We start from the raw sequence: 24,809 nt of genomic DNA, 5'->3' as shown, positions 1-24,809 counted from the left end.
TTAGCTTTACTAGATAAGTGGTCCAAACATTGGAAATTGAAGTTCAATGTTTCCAAATGTAAAATAATGCACTTGGAGAAGAGGAATCCTCTGTCCAAGTATCACATCGGCAGTACTGTGTTGGAAAAGACTTCAGAAGAGAAGGATTTAGGGGTAGTGAAATCTGACAGTCTTAAAATCAGTCACCAGTGCAACCAGGTGGTGAGGAAAGCAAATTGTGTGCTGGGCTGTATATATATATATATATATATATATATATATATATATAATGGTATGCTGGGCTGTATATATAATGGTATGCTGGGCTGTATATATATAAAATTATATATAAAATGGTATGCTACGCTATATATATAATGGTATGCTGGGCTGTATAGCTAGAGGTATAACCAGTAGGAAGAGGGAGATTGTGATCCCGCTGTATAGAGCTCTAGTGAGACCACATCTTGAATACTGTGTCCAGTTCTGGAGACCTCATCTAAAAAAGGACATTAATAAAATAGAACGGGTCCAAAGACGGGCTACAAAAATGGTGGAGGGTGTGAGGCATAAACCATATCAGGAAAGACTTAAGGATTTGAATCTGTATAGTCTGAAGGAAAGAAGGGAAAGGGGGGACATGATTCAAACCTGTAAATATGTTAAAGGACTAAATAAGGTTAAGGAAGGAAGTGTTTTTAGTAAAAAAAAAAAAACTGAGTTCAAGAACTAGAGGACACAGTGAGAGGTTAGTTGGGGGAAAGATCAGAAGCAACGTGAGAAAGTAATGCTTTACTGAGAGAGTAGTAGATACTTGGAACAAACTTCCAGCAGATGTGGTAGGTAAATCTACAATAACAGAATTTAAACACGCCTGGTATATACATATATCTATATAATAAGTAAGGAAATACTAAAAGGGCAGACTAGATGGACCCAGTGGTCTTTTTCTGCCGACAATCTTCCATGTTTCTATTGCTTTGGTGGTCACATGACCTCCACAGTAGTCTTCGGGTTCTATTCTATATCAGGTGTCATCCATCACATGATCTGTACTGTCATTATCCAATGTATATGATGTCACTGTCTTCTTCCCCGCTAGGCAGTCCACATTGCTGTTTTGCAAGAAAGTATCTGTGTTTTTTCTAGTCTAGCCCTTTGAGTCTCCTATAAAGTTCTCACTTTTAGGTCTTTGTGTCAAACACAGCGAAACAGAAAGTTGTTCAACTCTTATTGCAAACCTTTTATTATCCTTTGTGCTACAATGTGTCTTTCACAATGCACACACCTGAGGAAGCACTTGTTATTAACCAAACAGCAATCACATTCTACATTCAGTGATTGCACCATATGCCCTGAAAGAGACATTATGGACATTATTGCCTAATAGGTGGCAGTCAAGAGTTTCACATAAAGTCACTTTCATGTTTATTTCCCTTTCCTTATTATGGAGGCAAAATCTGTTACTCCTTACGTCTTGTGTAATTTTGCAGCCCAGGGCTGACAATCCAGGTATACACAAGCCTAGGTGTGTGACGTTGGGTTCACATGTAGTATTGTGGTCAGTATTTGTAGCTGTAGCTTAAACAAAAAAAAATTAAAGATTTGTCCCCTTTTCTTTAGTTTGGACCCAAACAATTTTAGGACTTAAAAAAAAATTCTGGTGAAATTTTTTATTGTTATACAGTACATCTCCCTGTATAAACAGAGTATGTGCAGCGGATAGCAACGGGGAAACTGACAGCACGGATATGCATTTATCTGTGCTGTCAGTTTCCCGTTCACACAAGTAGTGCATATTTACCTAGTACGCTGCTGTGTGATCTGGCATCCAGCTCTCCTGTCCTCAGGCCACTGCTCAATCTTCAGGCCGCCAACTCCTCCAGAATTATCAACAGCTAAAGGGGACAGACGGCCTGAAGATACAGCGGTGGGACAGGAGAGTCAGGAAGCGGGATGAAGGATCACACAGTAGCACAGAAGTTATGTATGTACTGCTTGTGTCATCTGGAAACTGAGCACACGGATATATGCATATGTGTGCTGTTAGTTTCCATGGCAGCACAAACAATACAAGGATTGTTCGTATAGCCCTGCCGCTTGATTAATTGTAACCTGTAAAGGCACTGCAAGCGAGTGCTTGTTTGCGTCCTTGAATGACCCCATGTTAAGCCGTGTAAAAGGAGCCTCAGCATAGACAGTCTTCATGTGCCCCAGATTTATCAGTGTGGCATAGACTGCTTAGATCTGGGGGCATCTGTGAGCTGTCTTCTCTAAGTTTAGACCAGGGATGGAGAACCTTCAACCCTCCAGTTGTAAGACTACAATTCCCATCATGCCTTGACAGCCAAAGCCAAAGCTTTCGGCCGATTTAAACCAACTATAACTTTGCTTGAGGTGCAGGCTCCAGTACAGGAAGGGACTAAGGAGGTGTTACAGCGTACCGCAGCTTAGGAAAACCTCTTTGACTTTGATGTAAAGTAGAATTGGCTCAGTTGCCCCCAGGCAACCAATCAGATTTCGCCTTTCATTCCTCACAGATTCTTTGGAAAATGAAAGGTGGAATCTGATTGGTTGCTAGACAATTTTACTTTGCACTAGTTAAATCTCCCCCCACGTGTCTTTGGCCCATACACCTATATAACGTGTCAGCAGTTTGATGTGTAAATTGCAGCTGACAGATTCCCTCTAAGGCTACATCCAACCAACGTACGGACTACAACGGCAGTCGTTTGCCACTTAACAACAACGGCCGTTGTTGCTTTGAAAATTGCACTGAAATCAATGCACAATGGCCGGAAATAATTGACATATCAATTATTTCAACAGCCATAGCAAACAACAGCTGTTGTTTAATACAACAGGCATTGTTTGTACTGACTTCAATGCAACAAGAACGGCCGTTCTTGTTATAAAATGTACCTTGTGAGAACATAGCCTCAGGATTCAAAACAAACAATCAGGTTGTACTGCGGTTTGTAACTACGTCAGTTTCCTATAGTAATGGAAGAATTTATTTGAAGTATTGGAAACCGCCATGCCGCTGCAGAACAATCCAATTGTATGTGTTTCACCCTAAGATCCATTGCCCGCACTGTAGTTAAATGGGGTTGTGTCTGCAGCATGTGAATAGATTTCTACAAGTCCCATTCAGCTATATGCACAGACACGTCCACAACAAATCTGTCTGTTTGAATGTAAAAATCAATGGGATTTACAGAAGGAAGCCTCTGACATATTCCTGGAATGTTTAAAGTTCACACTCAAGTTGCTGTTGTGGATAAGAGGTGCAAATGTACATGGTTAATGATTGGAGACGATAGTGTTCCTAATACCGGTTATTAAGATTAATTATTTATGTGGCTGGAGATCAGATCAGTACATATTTTTAGAGCCTTCTGTAATGAGATTTCTGGAAATTCCAAATGGTTTCTTTTAGTGAAAGATTGACAGGAACGGAGACGACTTGTGATCATTTACATACACTCTGAGAAGCTTACATGACCTGATGAGCGGAGGGCATACTCCTGCTGTGGCCCGGGGTGCTGGTGCAGGTGTTGTGTGCCGCTGGTGGGCTCAGGTGTTTTGGGGCAACTTGTCACGATGGCCAGGGGTGGTGGTACCCACCCCTGAACACATCGGCACCTGACCTTGGTAGAGCTGGTGTGAAATCTGAGTGTAAGATGTGATGCAAGTGAAGGAATCCCAACTTAAATGGTTATTCAGCACTACAAAAACATGGTCACTTTCTTCCAAGGACAGCTCCACTCTTGTCTCCAGTTTGGGCGGAGTTTTGCTGCTTGGTTCCATTGAAGTGAATGGAGCTTAAAGGGGTTATCCAGCGCTACAAAAACATGGCCACTTTCTTCCAGAGACAGCCCCACTCTTGTCTCCAACTTGGGCGGGGGTTTTCTGCTCAGTTCCATTGAAGTGAATGGAGCTTAATTGCAAACCGCACCTGAACTGGAGACAAGAGTCATGTTGTCTCTGAAAGAAAGTGGCCATGTTTTTGTAGCACTGGATAACCCTTTTAAAGGGGTTATCCAGCGCTACAAAAACATGGCCACTTTCCCCCTACTGTTGTCTCCAGTTTGAGTGGGGTTTTGAAACTTAGTTCCATTAAAGTAAATGGAGCTTAACTGCAAACCACACCTGAACTGGAGACAACAGTAGGGGGAAAAGTAACCATGTTTTTGTAGCGCTGGATAACCCCTTTAATTGCAAATCACACTTGAACTGGAGACAAAAGTCGTGTTGTCTCTGAAAAAAAGTGGCCATGTTTTTGTAGCACTGGATAACCTCTTTAAACAGTGGTTTAACTTTACTTGAAAATTTTCAGTACAATGCAAAGTATAACAAAAACACTGCTCACAGGTGCTAGTGCAAAAACACAATAATAAAAGACTTTACAGAAATACTTGAGGAAGGCTCAGAATAGTAGAACAGAGGTTTGTATGTGAGGGTGTAGTGTAGGAGCCCTTGTCTAATTAGTAACAGTACTCTGCCGGGATGTGTCCTGAATAGAATACTTTGTACTCTTGTTTAGATATCTTGGTATCTGACCGCATTCTGCCTACACCACTGTGTTTCCCCGAAAATAAGACGGTGCCTTATATTCATTTTTGCTTAAAAACAGGCACTATGAGGGAGATTTATCAAACATGGTGTAAAGTGAAACTGGCTCAGTTGCCCCTAGCAACCAATCAGATTCCACCTTTCATTCCTTGGTTGCTAGGGGCAACTCAGCCAGTTTCACTTTACACCATGTTTGATAAATCTCCCCCTATGTCTTAATTTTCGGGGTATGTCTTATTTCTCTCCCCCCGGCTGGGGGCAGAGAAATAAGACATCCCCCTTGGACTTCCCTGGAATACTCACATCCTTGCAGGAGCGCAACAGCAACGGTGGCGTGCGTTGGGACATGAGGAGGATGCGGCGTCGGCTGTGAAGGTCCACGAGAGGATTAGGTGAGTCCTGGGTAGGAGCAGGTGGCAACAGGCTGCCTTTCTATGAGGGGCGCCTTACTTTTGGGGGCGGCCTATTTTAGAGTAGGGGGTGCCCTATTTTCTGGGGGATGCCTTATTTTCCAGGGGATGCCTTACTTTAGGCTAGTTGGTAGGGTAGTTTGGGTGTCTTGTTTTAGGAGGGCATCTTATTCTCAGGGAAACTCAGTAGTTCAGAGACCACCAAGTGAGATAGTATAAGTCCCAGGTCTCTGTCTCTGAGTGGACCTGACTAGTGAAGATAACCCCTACAAGTTAAGTAAGTAAAGTACTTTGGCTTAGTACACCTTTGCTTTACTGGGGATCCTTTCCTAACTGGGGTGACTCTCCTGACTGAAGAATCCTCGGTGTAGACAATGGTTGGTCCTAGGGTCTGGTAACCCCACCTCTAGAGTTTAGCACAGCAAACTGGTTTTAGGACTCTCACTTGAACTATTATTAACTTTTCAACCCCTGACTCCTGACTTGAACTAACTCCCTCCTGACAGGAAACCCTTATCTTATATAGGGCAGCGTGACAGGAAGTGAAGGTGAGAAAGCGTGGTGTAAAGAGTGTAAACACAGCCTAAACCTTTTGTAGGACTGCAGCTGTGCTCAGGGGAGTTAGACACCTAGTGGCTGGAGTGGAAATCAGCAGCTACCAGCACTTGGTGTGACACCTGAGAGGGTTACTTTACCTGGGTGCTATAAAGTCTTGCCTGTTCCACTACATGTTCCCATACAATTTAGTAAGTCATTTCTTTAGCCACAAAAAAAATCAAATCACCCCTAATAAAACACTTAAAAAGGGACATTTTTTCAGCCATTTTTTGGCCGTTTTAGAGCTAAAAAAAAAAAAAAAAAAGTAAAAAATACTCTGTGTGAACATAGCCTAGGTCCTAGTGACGATATTATACAGTGACTCTGTCACCCCAACTGAGCTGGTTGCACTGCTGGATAGAGAGTAATAAAAGCTTTTTAGGATTGACCTTTACCCATGTTTTTATTTTCATCACAAAAATGCATTTATTCAGCTCATAAATAGTGTCAGGGAGGCGGGGCCATAACGTCGCTATTAGAGATGAGCGAACCTAGAGCATGCTCGACTCGATCCGAACCCGAACGTTCGGCATTTGATTAGCGGTGGCTGCTGAACTTGGATAAAGCCCTAAGGCTATGTGGAAAACATGGATATAGTCATTGGCTGTATCCATGTTTTCCAGACAACCTTAGAGCTTTATCCAAGTTCAGCAGCCGCCACTAATCAAATGCCGAACGTTCGGGTTTGGATCGACTCGAACCCGAACCCGGTTCGCTCATCTCTAGTCGCTATGTCTCACTGTGCTGTATGAGACATACTTGGTTTTACAATCGAAGGTGTTCAGGGGGCGACAGATTCTCTTTAAGTAACCTATAAGGTTACTGAAGGATGATCAAACTCTACATCAGGCATGTCCAAACTTTTTTTGAAGAGTGCCAAATTTGATGAAGTGAACATGTGCGAGGGCCGACCATTTTACATGCTACATGCTATATGCTTTATAACACAGGCAGATAATAGCAAGCTGGATACCTGGGGGGCCGTAAAAGTTCGGAACGCGGGCCGCAAATGGCCCTCCGGCCGGACTTTGGACATGCCTGCTCTACATGGACACAGGGGTAAATTTCCATCATATAAAAAAAAAATTTCACCAGTAACAGATCATTTTCCAGAGAATTCTGACTTATTCACAGAAAGGTTCCAAAGAACTTTATCACAAAAACTTTATCTGCCCAAATTTTGGCACAAATTTCATAGAAACGAACATCATGTAAACCTTGCATTTTCTGTTGCTCAAACTAACCTGAGTTGCTCTACATTGAATGGGAATATTGTGAAATAAATAGCTGTTTAAAAGCTTTTTAAATTACTCACTGTGCGCAAACTTCTCTGTCTCGTTCTCCTAATTAGTCGCAGTCTCGACACTTAGGGGGACATTTACTATTGAGTCTAAAACTTGCGATTTTTCTACAGAGTATTCGTCTGTTTTTCACCCAGCCGATTAGGACTAATTTAACAAGTATATTCATAAATTTGTGACTAAACTATGTGCAAAAATTTGGGCAAATTCACCTGGTACTGACCAGACATAGGCCTGCACCAGTTTGTGCAATTTTTTTTAACATGGGCAAGTGGTAAATTTGGTGCAAATCCCAGATTATGCAAATTTTTACATAAATACTTAAAACAGGCAAATTTAAAAAAACTCACCTCTAAAAAATATTCCCCCGTCAGGTACTGATTCAGTAATAGAAGTTAAACAAAAAAATTGGTGAAAAACACAAATATTCACCTGAAAATAGGTGCAAAGCCCATGATAAATCTCTCCCCTAGACCCCAATGGATGAAAACTTTTGACTTATGTCTGTGTGACATAGCAAAGAGAAATAAAGTCCAGCAGCAGTGTGGGTCTTACATCCAGTAGGCCAGTAGGGAGGTGTATGCACGCTAGAACATCAGCAATCCCAGTTGCCATCTTGAGGCTACTGTCACACAATGTACTAATTTCATTACCAACGGCCGTTGTTAATTAAATGAATACAGTCCCATTGATTTCAGTGGGACAACGGCCGTAGTGTATACACATTGTATAAGCTACAGCCGTTCACTCCGGCCACAGAAAATAATCAACATGCCTATTTTGGTGAACAGGCTCCCGCAATCCAAAAAAGATAATGGGGGACATTTATCAAACCGATTTAAAGTAGAATTGGCTCAGTTGCTCCTAGCAACTAATCAGATTCAACTTTTCATTCCTCACAGATTCTTTGAAAAATGAAAGTTGGAATCTGATTGGTTGCTAGGGGCAACTAAAACAATTCTACTTTACACCAGTTCAGTAAATCTTCTTCAATGTTCCTACGTCCCATACTGCAGTATTGGACTTAGAAAAATCACAGGCAACAATGTAGTGAAGAAAGCTGAAAGCGCTCACAGCTCGGATGCAAGATTTCTTTATTTCGTTGTAGATAAAAACATGGACGTATGTCCTGCGGGACGGCAGATGCCACACTCCTACACAAACAACATTCTCACGACGGCCATTTCGCGCGCATGCGCGCTTCCTCAGAGGGAGTGCGCATGCGCGCGAAATGGCCGTCATGAGAATGTTGTTTGTGTAGGAGTGTGGCATCTGCCGTCCCGCAGGACATACGTCCATGTTTTTATCTACAACGAAATAAAGAAATCTTGCATCCGAGCGGTGAGTGCTTTCAGCTTTCTTCACTACATTGTTGCCTTTGCTATACCTGTGATATGAAGTGCACCCCGACGCAAGTTGTTTTATGCTAGTCCGGATTACTTATCCAAGGTCTACGTGATTAGAAGTAGTGCCGGTGATTTCTTCAATAGACTGGACTTAGAAAAATGCTACATGCCGGCCGGTCCCTGCACTCTAATACATTGGCCATTGTATTACAGCATGTGAGCATAGCCTAAAGATGTAGGTAGATAAGAAAGTCCAACAGCATCCAAGTAAGTGCAAAAATTCTTCAAATCTGTATTGCATATCCAGGTACAATCCAGCAACATTTTGACCAAAGAAGTGTTCGTTTGCTTGAAAAAAACCTCTTTGATTTGAAATGTAATTGCAATAACAATTACCTTAATTTTGTGTGAAAAGATAAAAAAAAAAAAAACACCTGTATTTTGCAATGGACTAGTATGTTCATTGTTAGGACGATCATCATCAGTTACGACCTTTATTACGACCCTGCCGTGCAATACCCCTTTGACTTCAATGGAGCCCATTATTATCTATTACGTCTATATTTTATCTTTATTTTACGGTATGTGAACATAGCCTTATAGTTTATAATATGCACAGATAAGCAGTGAGAGTGCAATGCATTTTTATATGGTAACGATAAGTGCTTTACAAATAATAAAAAAGGGTTTAAGATCAGGTCACTTGTATAATGTGAGCTATAAAATTACATAACAGCCTGCCCTATGATCCAACCATCTGCCTACAGTGACAAAACAACACTAACAATACAGAAGGGCATTCCTTGCTGGGCGTTCACTGTGTTTACATCTTCTAGAATTTTCCCAGACTCCTCTCACAGTCCTTTTATTTTTGTACTTAAAGAATATTGTTTTACAGAAAGAGTAGTGGAGGCTTGGAACAATCTTCCAGTAGATGTGGTTGGTTGGTATGCTTGTATGTAAATATGGCTGAAAAAAACATATATCTAAAACTGTATATAAAACCATCCTGTGGACACAGGGGGGGGGGGGACATAATAAAGAAAGTACACTTACCTCTTCTCTTACCACTGCAGCTCCAAAGCAGATAGCAGCCATTCTCCTCTGACTTCCTGCTACGTCATGACTCGGGGGGGGGGGGGGGGGGGGGGGGGGGATTGCCCACTCAGCCAGTCAGTGGCTGCAGCAGTGTCCCACCCAAGTCACCAACTGGCCCGAGTGGGCAGTGTGACGCTGCAGCCACAGGAGCTCCAGGACGCTGGTGGGGTCCAGGATAATGATGGCTAAAAATAATAACCATTATTGACGACTCTCATTGGAAAATAACGGACGTAAAACGGACGTGCATAAAAACACCTTGAGTGAACATAGCCTATGACGCAAGCCTAAGGCCACCTTAACAGGTGTGAAGAGAACTTTGAGGGAGATTTATCAAACATGGTGTAAAGTAGAATTGTCTCAGTTGTCCCTAGCAACCAATCAGATTCCACCTTTCATTTTTCAAAGAATCTGTGAGGAATAAAAGGTGGAAGCGGATTGGTTGCTAGGGGCAATTCTACTTTACACCAGTTTGGTAAATCTCCCCCTTTTTGTCCATATTATGGATGCAGGTTCTAGCCTGATTGTGCTTCTAAAGGCCTGAACTGAAAGCATCACTGTGATCTACGATGGCATTCATTTAGGCCAGGGGTGGGGAACCTCCGGCCCGAGGGCTGCATCCGGCCCCTGAGACCTCCTGATGCGGCCCGCGGCCCGCAGCTCCCCTGTGATGCGCGCCGCTCTGGAGGAAGGAGCCGGCATACACAGCATCCTCCGGTGTCTGTGACAGCTGCCGGACACAGGAGGATGCTGTCTATGCCGGCTTCTTCCCCAGCAGAGCGGCGCGTGTCTTCAGTCTCCTGCGGGCCGCACGTGATGACATAATTTCATTGCGCGCCGCCTGCAGGAGAAAGACCGGCACAGAGGACCTGGGACCAGGGGCGGGCTGGGCCGGGGGGCAGGGAGGCATTTGCCCCCCGGGCCGGTCTTTCCCAAGTACATTATAGGGCCGGGCCAGCCCTATAATATACTTGGGAAAGACTGACCCGGCCCTAGATTAACTAGCAGCGGCTGCGCTGCTAATCGGAGGCTGAGGGCCGCTGCCGGACCGAGTGTCAGGCAGCTCCCTCAGTCCGGTGTCGGCCCTCAGCTTCCGATTAGCAGCGCAGGCGCTTCAATCTAATCCTTAGGTGCGGGGACCGCAACTCACCTGTCCCGCTCCCCAGCAGCTCCTCTCTCATCGTCCGGCGCACGCAGCAGGGTACAGAGACGCTGCCGGCACCGGATGTGACCTGCAGCCTCTATCTGTAGGGACACCCCGCACAGGCAGCGTCTCTGAACCCTGCTGCCTGACACCGAAAGATGAGAGGGGGGAGCGCGCGCTGGAGAGGAACCAGTGACAGGTGAGATATTGTGGGGGGACTGGTCGCTATATGGGACACTATGGAGGGGGGAACTGGCTGCTATATAGAGGGGGGGAGGAATCGGCTGCTTTATGGGGGGGATGAATTGGCAGCTATATGGGGCACTATAGAGGGGGGAATTGGCTGCTATATGGGGGGGAGGAATTGGCAGCTATATGGGGCACTATAGAGGGGGGAATTGGCTGCTATATGGGATACTATGGAGGGGGGAATTGTCTACTATACATTACTATGGAGGGGGGAATTGTTTACTATATAGAGTACTATGGCGGGGGGGAATTGTCTACTACATTGGGCACTATGGGGGGGGGGGGGAATTGGCCACTATGTGGGGCATTATGGGGGAGATTGGCTACTGTATGGGGCACTATGGAGTGGGGATTGGCTACTATATGAGGCACTATGAAATGAGTGAGTTAGCTACTATATGAGGCACTATGGGTGATTGGCTACATTATAGGGCTCTATGGAGGAATGGGCTACCATATTAGGCACTATTGGAGGGATCGGCTACTAGATGGGGCACTATGAGGGGGAAATTGGCTACTATATGGGGCACTATGGAGGGATTTGGCTACTAGATGGGGCACTATGAGGGGGGAATTGGCTACTATATGGGGCACTGGCTACTATATGGAGGACTATGGAGGGATTTGGCTACTATATGGGGGACTGGCTACTATATAGGGCACTATGGAGGGATTTGACTACTAGATGGGGCACTATGAGGGGGGAATTGGCTACTATATGGGGCACCGGCTACTATATGGGGGACTATGGAGGGATTTGGCTACTATATGGGGCACTGGCTACTATATGGGGGACTATGGAGGGATTTGGCTACTATATGGGGGACTGGCTACTATATGGGGCATTATGGAGGGATTTGACTTCTAGATGGGGCACTATGAGGGTGGAATTGGCTACTATATGGGGCACTGGCTACTATGAAGGTGCCGGCAGTAGCCCAAGCACTAAACCCCCAGCAACACCTGACCTCACTCAGCCAGCTAGCCCCCCTCTTCCTCACTGCTCTGTGCTACCACTCCTGCCTGCTGCATTATTACTATGGGCACACAGTAGGAGACATTATTACTATGGAGGAACAGCACAGGGGGCATTATTACTATGGGGACACAGCACAGGGGCCTTAATTACTATATGAAGGCCACAGCAGGACAGGGAACATTATTACTATGGAAGGCACAGAAGAAAGGGGACCCAACTACTATATGGATGCACAGAGGGGGCCTAACTCCTGTATGGGGGCACAGAGGATGTCTATACTGTATGAGCGAGATTCCTAAAATGTTTGGCAGATTCTATGCAGACGAGTTGTGTACGGGAAAAGTCTTCATGATGGCTGGGCATGATGGAGGAGTAAGCGAAAAGTGAGCGGCTTTGATCAGAGAAGATGTGTATGGGGATGATCCTGGTATTTGTACAATGGAAGTTATTTAGTAATGGTATGGGGATGGTAATGGTGGTGGTCCCAGTTAGGTGATAATATATGTTTCTTATTTACTGTTATTATTGGTCTTGGTATACTGGATTTCAGTTATGGTATTGGTGGTATTAGTTACTATCTGGTGGTAATGGTTGTGAGGTGATAATAAGTTTTTTTGTATACAGGTATTATTGGTAATATTGTGTACTGCATTTGGTCAGTAACAGTGTGATGGAACTGTGATATTTACAGTATGGTGATAATAAGGTCATGTTATATATTTGTTCTATCCCCTATTAGTGCTGTTCGGGGTCACTCCCACACAATGAGCCCCTACAGATCTATGTATACTGATCTCCCACAAAGCCTCCAGTATACAATACACCTAGGATCCTCCATATATACCAGCTGCAGACACTACAACTCTCAGCATTTACTGGCAGCCTGAAGCCCTCAGGATATGCTGGGAGTTGTAGAACATACGAACAAAAAATCCTCTAACAGCTGATACTGCAGAGATTTGGTGCTGGACCTTAAGCGCTGATGGTTGTATTGGGGCTGGTCTTCACAGCCAATCACAATGGCTGTTCATGGCTGGGAGCACTGGCCCCAATACTATAATTCTGTGGCATGTGTGGCATCTACTTTCCCCACACTGATTTGGGGAGGGTAATAGTAGGTAAGAGCCAGATTAGTCCTTAAAGGATGGGCCGCTAGCCTGCTACTCATGGGCCAGTGCTGTGTGCTTGCCCCCCAGGCTAAAATTTGCCAGCCAGCCCCTGCCTGGGACAGAAGAGGACATGGGCAGCGTGGGAACGGAGGTAAGGTGAGTGGGATGTTTATCTTTTTTATTTGGGGGTTAACTAGGCCACCAGGGACATGCCTGATGGAGGTTAACTAGGCCACCAGGGACATGCCTGCCTGATGGGGGTTAACTAGGCCACCAGGGACATGCCTGATGGGGGTTAACTAGGCCGCCAGGGACATGCCTGATGGAGGTTAACTAGGCCACCAGGGACATGCCTGATGGGGGTTAACTAGGCCACCAGGGACATGCCTGATGGGGGTTAACTAGGCCACCAGGGACATGCCTGATGGGGGTTAACTAGGCCACCAGGGACATGCCTGATGGGGGTTAACTAGGCTACCAGGGACATGCCTGATGGGGGTTAACTAGGCCACCAGGGACATGCCTGATGGGGGTTAACTAGGCCACCAGGGACATGCCTGATGGGGGTTAACTAGGCCACCAGGGACATGCCTTATGGGGGTTAACTAGGCTACCAGGGACATGACTGATGGGGGTTAACTAGGCCTACCAGAGGCATCACTGGGGGGTTAACTAGGCTACCAGGGACATCACTTGGGGGTTAACTAGACTACAAGGGGCATCACTGGGGGGGGTTAACTACAATAGCAGGGGCATCACTGGGGGTTAACTGCAATAGCAGGGGCACTAGGGGAACAATACTTTGCCTTGCCCCGGGTGCTGCAAACCCACGCTACTAACTGCCGCACACGGTATGCGGCCCTCGAATGATTTTATTAATGCCCGACCGGCCCTCGACATGGAAAAGGTTCCCCACCCCTGATTTAGGCAATTAAAGAGGTTATCCAGGCAAAACTAACTTTCTTTTCAGTCTGACACAGTGCTCTCTGCTGCCACCTCTGTCCATGTCAGGAACTGCCCAGAGCAGCAGCAAATCCCCATAGAAAACCTCTCCTGCTCTGGACAGTTCCTGTCTGGACCAGAGATGTCAGCAGAGAGCACTGTGTCAGACATCACTTCCTGCAGAACATACAGCAGCCGATTGTCACCCCCCATACTCTATGTTCTCTATGTTCTCAGCTCCGTGCACAAGCTTAGATGCTGCACATTCAGTATATACCTGTAAAACACTTGTCTGTGTCTCCCTGTGTAAAATGGGGGGGGGATAGCAATTGCTGCACAAACTATACACTAACCAGTGTGTGGCCTAGCTGCGCAATTTCTCGGACCTTCTGAAGGCACTGTGAACGAGCGCTGATCTCGCTGATCATCGCTTGCTTGCATCTATGCACATCCCCATATCGGTCCATGTAAAAGGACCCTTAGGCTAGGCTTACACTTTATAAAAACAACGGCAATATTTCATAACAACGGTCATTGTTGCACAAACAACGGCCATTATTTGAGAAATAAAGGCTGTTTTTTGCACAACAACGGCCGTTGGTATGAAATACCGACGTTGTTTTTACATAGTGTGAACCTTGCCTTAGATAGTGAGCCCCAATTTGGCCAGGAACCAAGATAGTAACATAATACCTTGTAACATAGTCACGTGAACCTTGTTGATGTAAAGTCTGTAGACACAGGACTGCTATATGTAAAGAGCCTAGAGTTTCTATGGGTCCATATTATGGACTCCTAGGCCTTTTGTGTATTGCCATTGTACGCTCCCTCCGTCAGGCACCCTAAGCTCCTTTTTTGTACCAGTGAATGTAATTGCTCCATTGTTTATGATTATGATTTACAGAGAATTATTGGGAAATTTCGTTTTACTCCAATAGACAAAACTGATTCCAAAGAAACTTGCTTGTTTTTTTATCTTATAAATAAAACAGAAAGAGGAGGTGTTACAGCTTGCAGCAGTTTAGGCACTCGGCAAAGCCTTTTTGACACTTTGCACCAGAGGATAATAGCATTTTTCTACATTCTGGAAGCACAGACAGATATATGAAAGGTACCATGTGTCTTCTTGCTCCAACAGCTATCTAACAGCCTGAATTGTAGATGACAGACGACAGCCAAAGATAAGTTTCTCACATTTTTTTTGAAACCCACTTATATTAGGGCTAGATGAGTTGTCTCAAGTATAGCTTTGTTATAAGGCATGATAACTAAAGAAATAATATATGCAAATTTTGAAAGTGATTTTAGATTTTGAAAGTTATAACGACAGGTGCCCGCTAATGGCTGGACTCTATAACTGTTCAGGGTGCGTTCACACGTACAGGATCCGCAGGTCACTTAGTTACATTGATATCTGCTGCGGATCCTATATGTGTGAACGTACCCTAAATCCCTAAATGTTACCTCATATCTACTGAATGCAACCAGTCTTGTTGTAGTATTCAACCCGTGCCCCACTGCACCTGGATCATATGTTCTTGCAAAAAACTTTCACATCCACCTACACCCTTTAATTTTCTTTTGAACTGAGAATCAACTAACTGTGTTTTTTTTTCTTTTTAGATTGGAGCATCTCTTTTTGCCAGTAACATTGGAAGTGGTCATTTTGTTGGCCTGGCAGGCACGGCAGCGGCTGGTGGCATTGTCATTGGAGGCTTCGAATGGAATGTAAGGGTGGTGTCCCACCACGGGTGTTACTTGTCTTTACACCTCTCGCAAAAGCCTGTACTTCGAAGTATTAGTGGTAGTGAAGTATTACTTAAGTTTTGCCACTAGATGTCGCTAGTATATGTACTGTATGGCTTAGTCTTGCACAGCTGTAGAAGTTAAAGGGTTATTGTCTCTGTGATCTGTGCACCAATGAGAGCTTTTTCTCTTTTCTACCTATCTATATCCTTCTCTTTTCCTTGCTCTCTCTTCTCAAGCACTCCCAGCACATGTTACATATGCTGTAGGAAGTTGTCACATGGGAGAGGAAGTGTAGCCACACCTTTGGCAGTCTTACTCTGGTTTCTTAAGAGGCAGAATGCAAGCCACAACAGTCCCTACAGCGGTCAAGCTGAGCCCTGGCTTATGCCAGGTCCCCTGTTAGGGGACTTACAGCTAGTCAGTGTCCAGTGTAATCTGAGGTGTAATAGTGAACAGACGCACATGGGAAGCAAGAGCACTCTCTTCTTGAAAGCAGCACTTCCACACACTATGCAATGCTAAATGCACACTTAGAGAGCTCAAGACAGGGATCATCCCAGCCCACGCCGAGAACAAGTCCTAAAGTGCAGGACAGTATCCTGAAGAAAGATATAAGAGAAACAGATATCTGGCTAGTCCTGTGTTTCGAGACTCTTCAATGAGGCTCCACAGGCTCTTTTGCATATTCCTGCAAACTGGAACTGATCTGAATAGAGCAAAGTTGCTAGAAGCCTACATACTCTATCTCGCAGCGTGTAACCAGAAAATTCTGACCACTCTGCTAAACCCAGGTAAAAAGGTCTGGGGCTTGTGTCACCCTCTAGGACGGGTTGCCCGACACTGGTGGGCAATAGGTGGTGCAAAGACCAAAAGAGTCAAAACACGGGCAAAAGTATTCTCTCTACTTTCAAGTATTTCTATCTATTCTACTTCTTAAGTTCCCGCAGAGCACAGTACTAATTTGGGTTGGGACTCTCTCGACATCCTCCTCTCTACTTCTCTAAACTTTTTCTACCTCTCAGCACGCAACTCAGTCAGCACGGCTGTACTCTTTTCCAAGCTCTCAGCACAGATCCTCTCACTAAAGTCTAAGGTATCTTATCAAGTCCAAAGCCTACTGTGTATCACTGTATCAAGTATTCCTGCACTAAAGAAGAGTTTATTTATTGTAACGGGACTCTGTGATTCTTATCCAAACACCTACACAGCCATTGCATCTTTCTTGGGTCATCTCCCCTTTTTGTGGGTGGCCGTACTGATAGTCCGGGTGGGTCACAGCTCCATTCCGGACCACCATAAGTGCCCAAGGGACCCCCAAATAGCCCGGCAGGTTACTAACCACAGGGGAAAGGGTATAGCCAGCCTCAGTAAACTAAAAGCAGGTGTGCCATCATACCTGTGTGCCCAACCGGCACTGGCGTCACAACAGCATAACACCTAGCTGAGCTTTTCAGTCAGCCAGCCAATCAGTCAACCAATCAAGCTTCTGTTTATGGTGGAGATGTGTTGCCAACAATCTATGATTTTTATGCCTGTATAAAAGACGTGAAAAGCCGCTGGATGTGATAATTTCTTGGCTGGTCACAGGTCCATTTGCATGGGGCAACAATCGGGAAGTGACATCCTATCAGCATCATCTCAGCTGATAATCAATCACCCCACGTAAAAGTTGATATCAGGATGGCGGGTCATAGATAATATTGCTGAATCAAGCAACGGCCGATTCTCTTTTACAGCCTCTATAATCAAAGGTGACCTCGCTACACGGCCCAGAGGCTATTAGCATTACTCGAATAAATTAAAATGCTAATTCCCTATCTGCAACACTGACAAGGTTTGTAGCCACAGGATCTTATGTCTGATGGCTGTGAAATAAATGTATGGTTCTTTAGTCCTCATCAGCCATTCTATATAACTATTGCTTATTATTGGTGCGCTGCCAAATAAAGGTGGAATAAAAATCGGGCAAGGAACAAGCAGTTTCTATACAGGTCATACTGGTCAATTGTTATTTTACTTTCCGCAGCCCTGGAGTAATGGATCTGAAGATATTACATAAGTAACACGTAGTCTCTCATTGTTATTGCTTAATGTAATGTTATTGAATTGATGGAAATAAATTACATGGGGTGATAGGTTACTGCCTCAAAGAATTCACAATAATGTCAAGTCAAACAGCATTGTATGCAAGGTAATGAAATGCAGTGAGCAACAAAAGGAGTTTGCCATCCCCATCTTTCGCACTGTACAGTAGAGAGTTGTGCATCCATCTAATATAAGTTGTGTTTCTGCACCATGTTCAAGATTGTTTGCATCTGAAGACTAAATCCTCCACTCCAATGATACTAGTCTTACGGGTAAGTAGATGCAAGTCTACACAGACAGCACAATGCAAATACAGTGGTACCTTGGTTTAAGAGTAACTTGGTTTAAGAGCTCACAGTTTTTCAAAATTGTGACTTGGTTTAAGAGCATTGCTTTGGTTTAAGAGCTCCACGTTCTGGGTGGGAGCGCGAGTGGAGGAGGGGCATGGTCTGCATAGCGGGGTCTACAGCCCTGTACTCTGACCCAGGAAGTCTCCCTCACCTTCCAAATCATAGCAGATCCACTTCAGGCTGGGGCTTACATTAGGGGACAGGACTGTGGAGGTAATCTCTCCATAGCTGTAATCTCTCTCTCCCCGGAGAGAGTGCTGCTATACTGTGCCCACATCTGTCCTGCTCATTCCTTCATGCTCCCTGCAGTCTCTCTCAGCTCTTGTGTTTCCCATCCTCTCCATTACTATACAGTAGTTTATGATATCACATATTCTGCTGTTTCTTAATCTTTGTTTTATCTGTTTTACATGTAATTCAGAAAAATAAATAATTATTTTTGGGGTGTGGAACCAATTGTCTGCACTTCTATAATTTCTTATGGGAAAATTTGCTTTGGTTTAAGAGCAGATTTGGATTACAAGCACGGTCCCGTAACGAATTATGCTCGTAATCCAAGGCACCACTGTATAGAGTAAAATAATTATTTAAAAAATCACTTGTTTCAAGGCTGGACAGGCCTCTTCCTCAGATGTATAACAATAAGGCTGGGTTCACACTACGTATATTTCAGTCAGTATTGTGGTCCTCATATTGCAACCAAAACCAGGAGTGGATTGAAAACACAGAAAGGCTCTGTTCACACAATGTTGAAATTGAGTGGATGGCCGCCATATAACGGTAAATAACTGCCATTATTTCAATATAACAGCCGTTGTTCTAAAATAACAGCAAATATTTGCCATTAAATGGCGGCCATCCACTCAATTTCAACATTGTGTGAACAGAGCCTTTCTGTGTTTTCAATCCACTCCTGGATTTGGTTGCAATATGAGAACCACAATGCTGACTGAAATATACGTAGTGTGAACCCAGCCTGCGAGTTTCTGCTACGAGCCGAGGTCCTGGAAGGCCCCTATCACTACATACAAGCAGTGGTCTTAAAGACCGCTGCGTGTATGTAATGCAGCCGCCCCTTTACCCCTTCGGCTCCCGCACCGCTGTCTCCATACATTACCTGGCTCTGGTGCATGGGGTCCCGGCGTCTTGCTCTGCTGCCCAGCCAATCAGTGTGTTGCCCAGCCGCAGCCACTGATTGGCTGGGCGGCAGAGCAGGACCCCGGGATCCCGTGCAGCCAGAGCCAGGTAATGTATGGAGACAGCGGTGCGGGAGCCGAAGGGGTTAAGGGGGCAGCTGCATTACATACACGCAGTGGTCTTTCAGACCACTGCTTGTATGTAGTGATAGGGGCCTTCCAGGAACTCGGCTCGTAGCAGAAACTCGCAGCGAGTTTTTTGCTGCGAGTTGGTATGTGTGAAGGCACCCTAAGGCTGGGTTCACACTATGTATATTTGAGGCTGTATTTGGTCCTCATGTCAGGTCCTCATAGCAACCAAAACCAGGAGTGGATTGAAAACACAGAAAGGATCTGTTCACACAATGTTGAAATTGAGTGGATGGCCGCCATATAACGGTAAATAACTTCCATTATTTCAATATAACAGCCGTTGTTTTAAAATAACAGCACATATTTGCCATTAAATGACGGCCATCCACTCAATTACAACATTATGTGAATAGAGCCTTTCTGTGTTTTCAATCCACTCCTTGTTTTGGTTGCTATACAGCCTCAAAAATACAGCCTCAAATATACGTAGTGTGAACCCAGCCTTAAGGTGTAAAAGCACTGTAGGAGAAAATCCTCATGGGTGTGGCTTCATAATAGGCTAAAAGCCCCGCCTTTGAAGAACAGCAATAGCTTCTGAGGACACACCCACTGCCATGATGACTTTTTTCCTTGTGTTCACAATACTTTTACCCAGTCTGTTGGGGATATAGGTTTGGATAAATATACTAATAGTGTCAAATTTTTAGACTTGGACTAAAAATTTGACTAGACAGTAATCTTGGACTAGACAGTCTTTAAATGCGCTATATTTATCATTAGGGCTTATGCTTGTATAACAAGGTATTTAAGGTGTACAGCACTGTAGGGGAAAATCCTCATGGGAGGGGTTTCATAATAGAAGAACTGTACTGGCTAAAAGCCCCGCCTTTGAAGGACAACAGCAGCTTCTGAGATCACCCTGCCATTATGACTTCTTTTTTTGTGTTCACATTGCTTTTACCCAGTCTGTTGGTGATATATGTGCGTCACTCCATTACCGCTTTTCTTTAGCCCATGTAAGGACCATTAAAACTTCTATCTCAGATGGAAAGACAAAACCCTCTGTGAACCCAAACAGAAAAGAATTTTCTCTTAGTCATAGAACTCTTGTGTATCTTTCAGGCTCTGGTTATTGTGGTCATTCTTGGATGGATGTTTGTACCAATCTACGTAAAAGCAGGGGTAAGTGATATTGAAATGTAACAGAGAAATCACAAGAAACAGTCACAAAAATCTTTTCTATACAATGATTATATATCCATTTAAAGAAGTCCAATGAAAATTTTTATTTAAGTATTGTATTGCCCCCTAAACGTTAAAAAATCCCCAATATACACTTATTACAGGAAATTCTTATAAAGTGCTTTTTTCCCTGCACTTACTACTGCATCAAGGCTTCATTTCCTGGATAAAATGGTGATGTCACTTCCTGGATAACATGGTGATGTCACTTCCTGGATAACATGGTGATGTCACTTCCTGGATAACATGGTGGTGTCACTTCCTGGATAACATGGTGATGTCACTTCCTGGATAAAATGGTGATGTCACTTCCTGGATAACATGGTGATGTCACTTCCTGGATAACATGGTGAAGTCACGACCCGACTCCCACAGCTGTGCAGGCTGTGGCTACTGGAGAGGAAGATGGCAGAGGGATGCTCAGTGTCCCTCCAGTGCCCTGTATCCTTCAGTGTCCCCCTACCATCATCCTCTCCAGCAGCCACAGCCTGCACAGCTCTGGGAGTCGGGTCGTGACATCACCATGTTATCCAGGATGTGACATCACCATGTTATCCAGGATGTGACATCACCATGTTATCCAGGAAGTGAAGCCTTGATACAGTAGTAAGTTCAGGGAAAAAAGCCCTTTATAATGATTTACCGTAATAAGTGTATATTGGGGACTCGTATAACTTTTGGGGGGGCAATACAATACTTAAATAAAAAATTTTGCCGGACTTATCCTTTAAGGTAAAGCATTTCTGTCATTTGCGGTAACTTTTGAGATGTCACCTGATTAGTCAAAAATTACTGGTCACACTGGGTCTTACTCCTGCAATTCACTGCGATCACAAAATACAGCCAGGGGACTGTGCGGCAGTGTACATCTCTCCCAAGATGTCAATCAAATTTGACTCTTTAGCTTTATTAGAGTCTATAAAGCCAGCCGGTTGACTGCTGTGCACTTCCCCAGATGTATCCCAGGATCACAGCGGGTCTCAGTAGTGAGACCCAGTGTGATCAGTGACTTTTGACATGTCTGATGACATAACAGACAACAACTGGGTTCAACAGCTCCGTAAAATAAATTCAAGTTAGACAGGTGGTTGTAGAGAGGATGCAAGGTAGGAAGTCAGCTATCCCAAATGCTGACCTGTAATACATCAAAATAGAAGAAGTCCAGCATAATGTTCATGCTTTACTGCATAATGAGTACAGAAAACACAGCGACATTTCAGTCTGATCAAGAATGATAAAGATTGTCAGGTTGAAACGTTGCTGTGTTTTCTGTACTCATTATGCAGTAAAGCTTGAAAATGATTCTTGAATCTGGATGGTGCTGGACTTCCTCCATTTTGTTGTCCGATGGCGTGTCAAAACTTTCTCCAAATGACAGTAAAGCTTTAAAATGTGTATAAAGCCTCTCTTACCCAATTGATGTTCTATGGAGTTTATTCTCTGACAATTAATCAAGGCAGTCTGCCAGAAACTTTTAGGATCTCTTGTCAAACAGATCCATTGGGAGAGATTTATCAAACATGGTGTAAAGTGAAACTGGCTCAGTTGCCCCTAGCAACCAATCAGATTCCACCTTTCATTTTCCAAAGAGTCTGTGAGGAATGAAAGGTGGAATCTGATTGGTTGCTAGGGGCAACTGAGCCAGTTTCACTTTACACCATATTTGATAAATCTCCCCCATTGTATCCATCATGGTTCCAAAAAATCTGAATTTATGATATTGGTGTGAACTGATCTTAAAAGTTATCAGCTACAGACTAGTATCAGTGGGACAACACTATATTAATGTTTTCTTTTTTCCCCCTAGGTAGTGACAATGCCAGAGTACCTACGAAAACGTTTTGGAGGGGATCGGATTCGAATTTACCTTTCTGTTCTTTCCCTCCTTCTTTATGTGTTCACCAAAATTTCTGTGAGTTCCTTTTAAATCTGTGAGTTACATTTAACACCAAATTTGTAATTTAAATAAATAAAGAAGATGCCGTGCCGCGCTAAGTACTAATGTTAAAAAACATAGTTTAAAAACATAGTCATTAATATCAGTGCATAAAAAGGGCCAGGGCAAGATATTAAACCAGACTGCTCACCGTTGGTGCGTGTATGGGCTAGTTTGGATCTGCAGTCCTCCACGTTCGTAAACCTGTGTGGATTCCTACTTGATATCAAGAATGTCCTGTTACGGTAGGTGAGTTGCTGGTCACTGCGTCCTTACTGGTCCTTGCTCCAAAGTCCTTTGTACCAGGTAAATCTCCAGATAGGGCGCGCGCGCCGGCCGGTGGCGCGTTAAGCCCTTAGCTACGGGAATCCCGGATGAGAATCCTTCTGTGACGTCACAGATTCTACGGATCGCTACGAGAGGCAAGATACTTCCTCGTCGCGTTTCAAAGGATACGTCCTTCTTTCTCAAGAGATTTACCTGGTACAAAGGACTTTGGAGCAAGGACCAGTAAGGACGCAGTGACCAGCAACTCACCTACCGTAACAGGACATTCTTGATATCAAGTAGGAATCCACACAGGTTTACGAACGTGGAGGACTACAGATCCAAACTAGCCCATACACGCACCAACGGTGAGCAGTCTGGTTTAATATCTTGCACTGGCCCTTTTTATGCACTGATATTAATGACTATGTTTTTAAACTATGTTTTTTAACATTAGTACTTAGCGCGGCACGGCATCTTCTTTATTTATTTATATTGTTTCTATTTTTAGTGGAGGCAGATACCACTAGCTGTAGCTCGCAGCAGTACGCACACTATTTTTAGTGTTTTACCAGGAGCGCGATTGTTTAAAACTTTTTACAAATTTGTAATTTACTTCTTTTAAAAATTCTCCAGTCTTCTAGTACTTATCAGCATGTGTATGTCCTACAGGAAGTGGTGTATTATTTTCAGTCTGGAGAGCAGAAAAGGGGATTTGCTGCTGCTCTGGGCAGTTCCTGACATGGACAGAGGTGGCAGCAGAGAGCACTGTGTCAGACTGGAAATAATACACAACTTCCTACAGGACACACAGCAGCTGATAAGTACTGACAAACTGGAGATTATTTAATAGAAGTAAATTACAAATCTCTGGCACTTTGTGACACCAGTTGATGTGTCCAGTGTACACCAGTTGATTTTGTGCTGGTATTACGCAGTCATTTAAAGGTATTAGTGAAGATAATGTGTAAATTTTGCAAAAGCAGTATATGTATATTATATTAGAACAATTCAAATAATTGTTGCATCCTATTCACTAGTATTTCTGGGTTTTTTTTAATTCAAATTATATCAATACAGAAACATTTATTCCACCATTTTTTTTTTCAGGCGGACATGTTTTCTGGAGCCATCTTCATCCAGCAAGCTATGAGGATTAATATCTATATAGCCATTGTAATGCTGCTGCTGATCACAGCTGTATACACTGTTACAGGTAGGTGCCAAAAGGAGTAATGTATGGAGTTTATATGTTCTCCCTGTTTATATGGAGGTGTATTTGTTCCATGTGTTCTGCTGCAGCTGATCCAATTAATCGGAGCGACAAGCATGAGACCGTCACTGTCGTGATCTGGATTTTTCAACATGTTGAAAGACCATAATTTACATTCATAATATGTCTACTCTATGTTGGTAAAGGTCCTTTTTTACTTTTTAGGATGTTATAGGGTTTAGAAGCAATTCTTTTTAAATTTCACATACAGTAACAGCCGATGACAATCAGGTACACTGACAGGAGCTACAATTATGTACAGTAACAGGAGCGACGATCATGTACACTAACAGGTGCAACGATCAGGTACAGTATTAGAAGCAACAATCTGGTACAGCAACAGGGGACAGGGACATCAAGCCAAATGATTATCCTCTGGAACAGCCAATATTTCAAACGCTGCTGATTTAGCAAATTTTCCCACCTACATAGAATGCAGAGGTGTATAATAAAAATAAACTATTCCAGAAAATCACAATGTATGATTTTTAAATAATCATTTTGCATTTTATTGCATGAAATAAGTATTTGATACCATAGGAAAACAAAACTTAATATTTGGTCCAGAAACCTTTGTTTGCAAACCTGGTCAAGACCTACAGGAAATGTCTGACCTCTGTAACTGCAGACACTGCAACAAGGATTGTGTCCCACTCCTCCATACAGATCTTCTCCAGATTTTTCAGGTTTCTGGGCTGTAGCTGGGCAACCTTGACTTTCAGCTTCCTCCAAAGATTTTCTTTTGGGTTCAGGTCTGGAGACTGACTTGACCACTCAAGGACCTTGAAATGCTTCTTATAGAGCTGCTCCTTAGTTGCCCCAGACATGACCCATCTTTAATACTTTACTAAGGGAAGGAGGTTTTACGCCAAAATCTCATAATACATGGCCCCATCCATCCATCCTTTGA

General features: G+C 43.8%; 1 protein-coding gene across 1 annotated transcript in view; it reads left to right on the top strand.

The window, feature by feature from the left end:
• The window catches only part of SLC5A1 (solute carrier family 5 member 1), a 52,098-nt gene that overhangs the window by 10,790 nt on the left and 16,499 nt on the right, over positions 1 to 24,809 (top strand). Inside the window, exons 3-6 of the mRNA XM_069961211.1 lie at positions 15,353 to 15,457; positions 20,304 to 20,363; positions 22,231 to 22,335; positions 23,737 to 23,842. Coding sequence (XP_069817312.1) covers positions 15,353 to 15,457; positions 20,304 to 20,363; positions 22,231 to 22,335; positions 23,737 to 23,842 — 376 coding nt within the window. The remainder of the gene's footprint in view (positions 1 to 15,352; positions 15,458 to 20,303; positions 20,364 to 22,230; positions 22,336 to 23,736; positions 23,843 to 24,809) is intronic.

Source organism: Dendropsophus ebraccatus, chromosome 3 (assembly GCF_027789765.1).
Source record: "Dendropsophus ebraccatus isolate aDenEbr1 chromosome 3, aDenEbr1.pat, whole genome shotgun sequence".
NCBI classification, from domain to species: Eukaryota; Metazoa; Chordata; class Amphibia; order Anura; family Hylidae; genus Dendropsophus; species Dendropsophus ebraccatus.
Note: the sequence above shows the minus strand (reverse complement) of the source record. Positions and strands in the feature narration are given on the sequence as shown.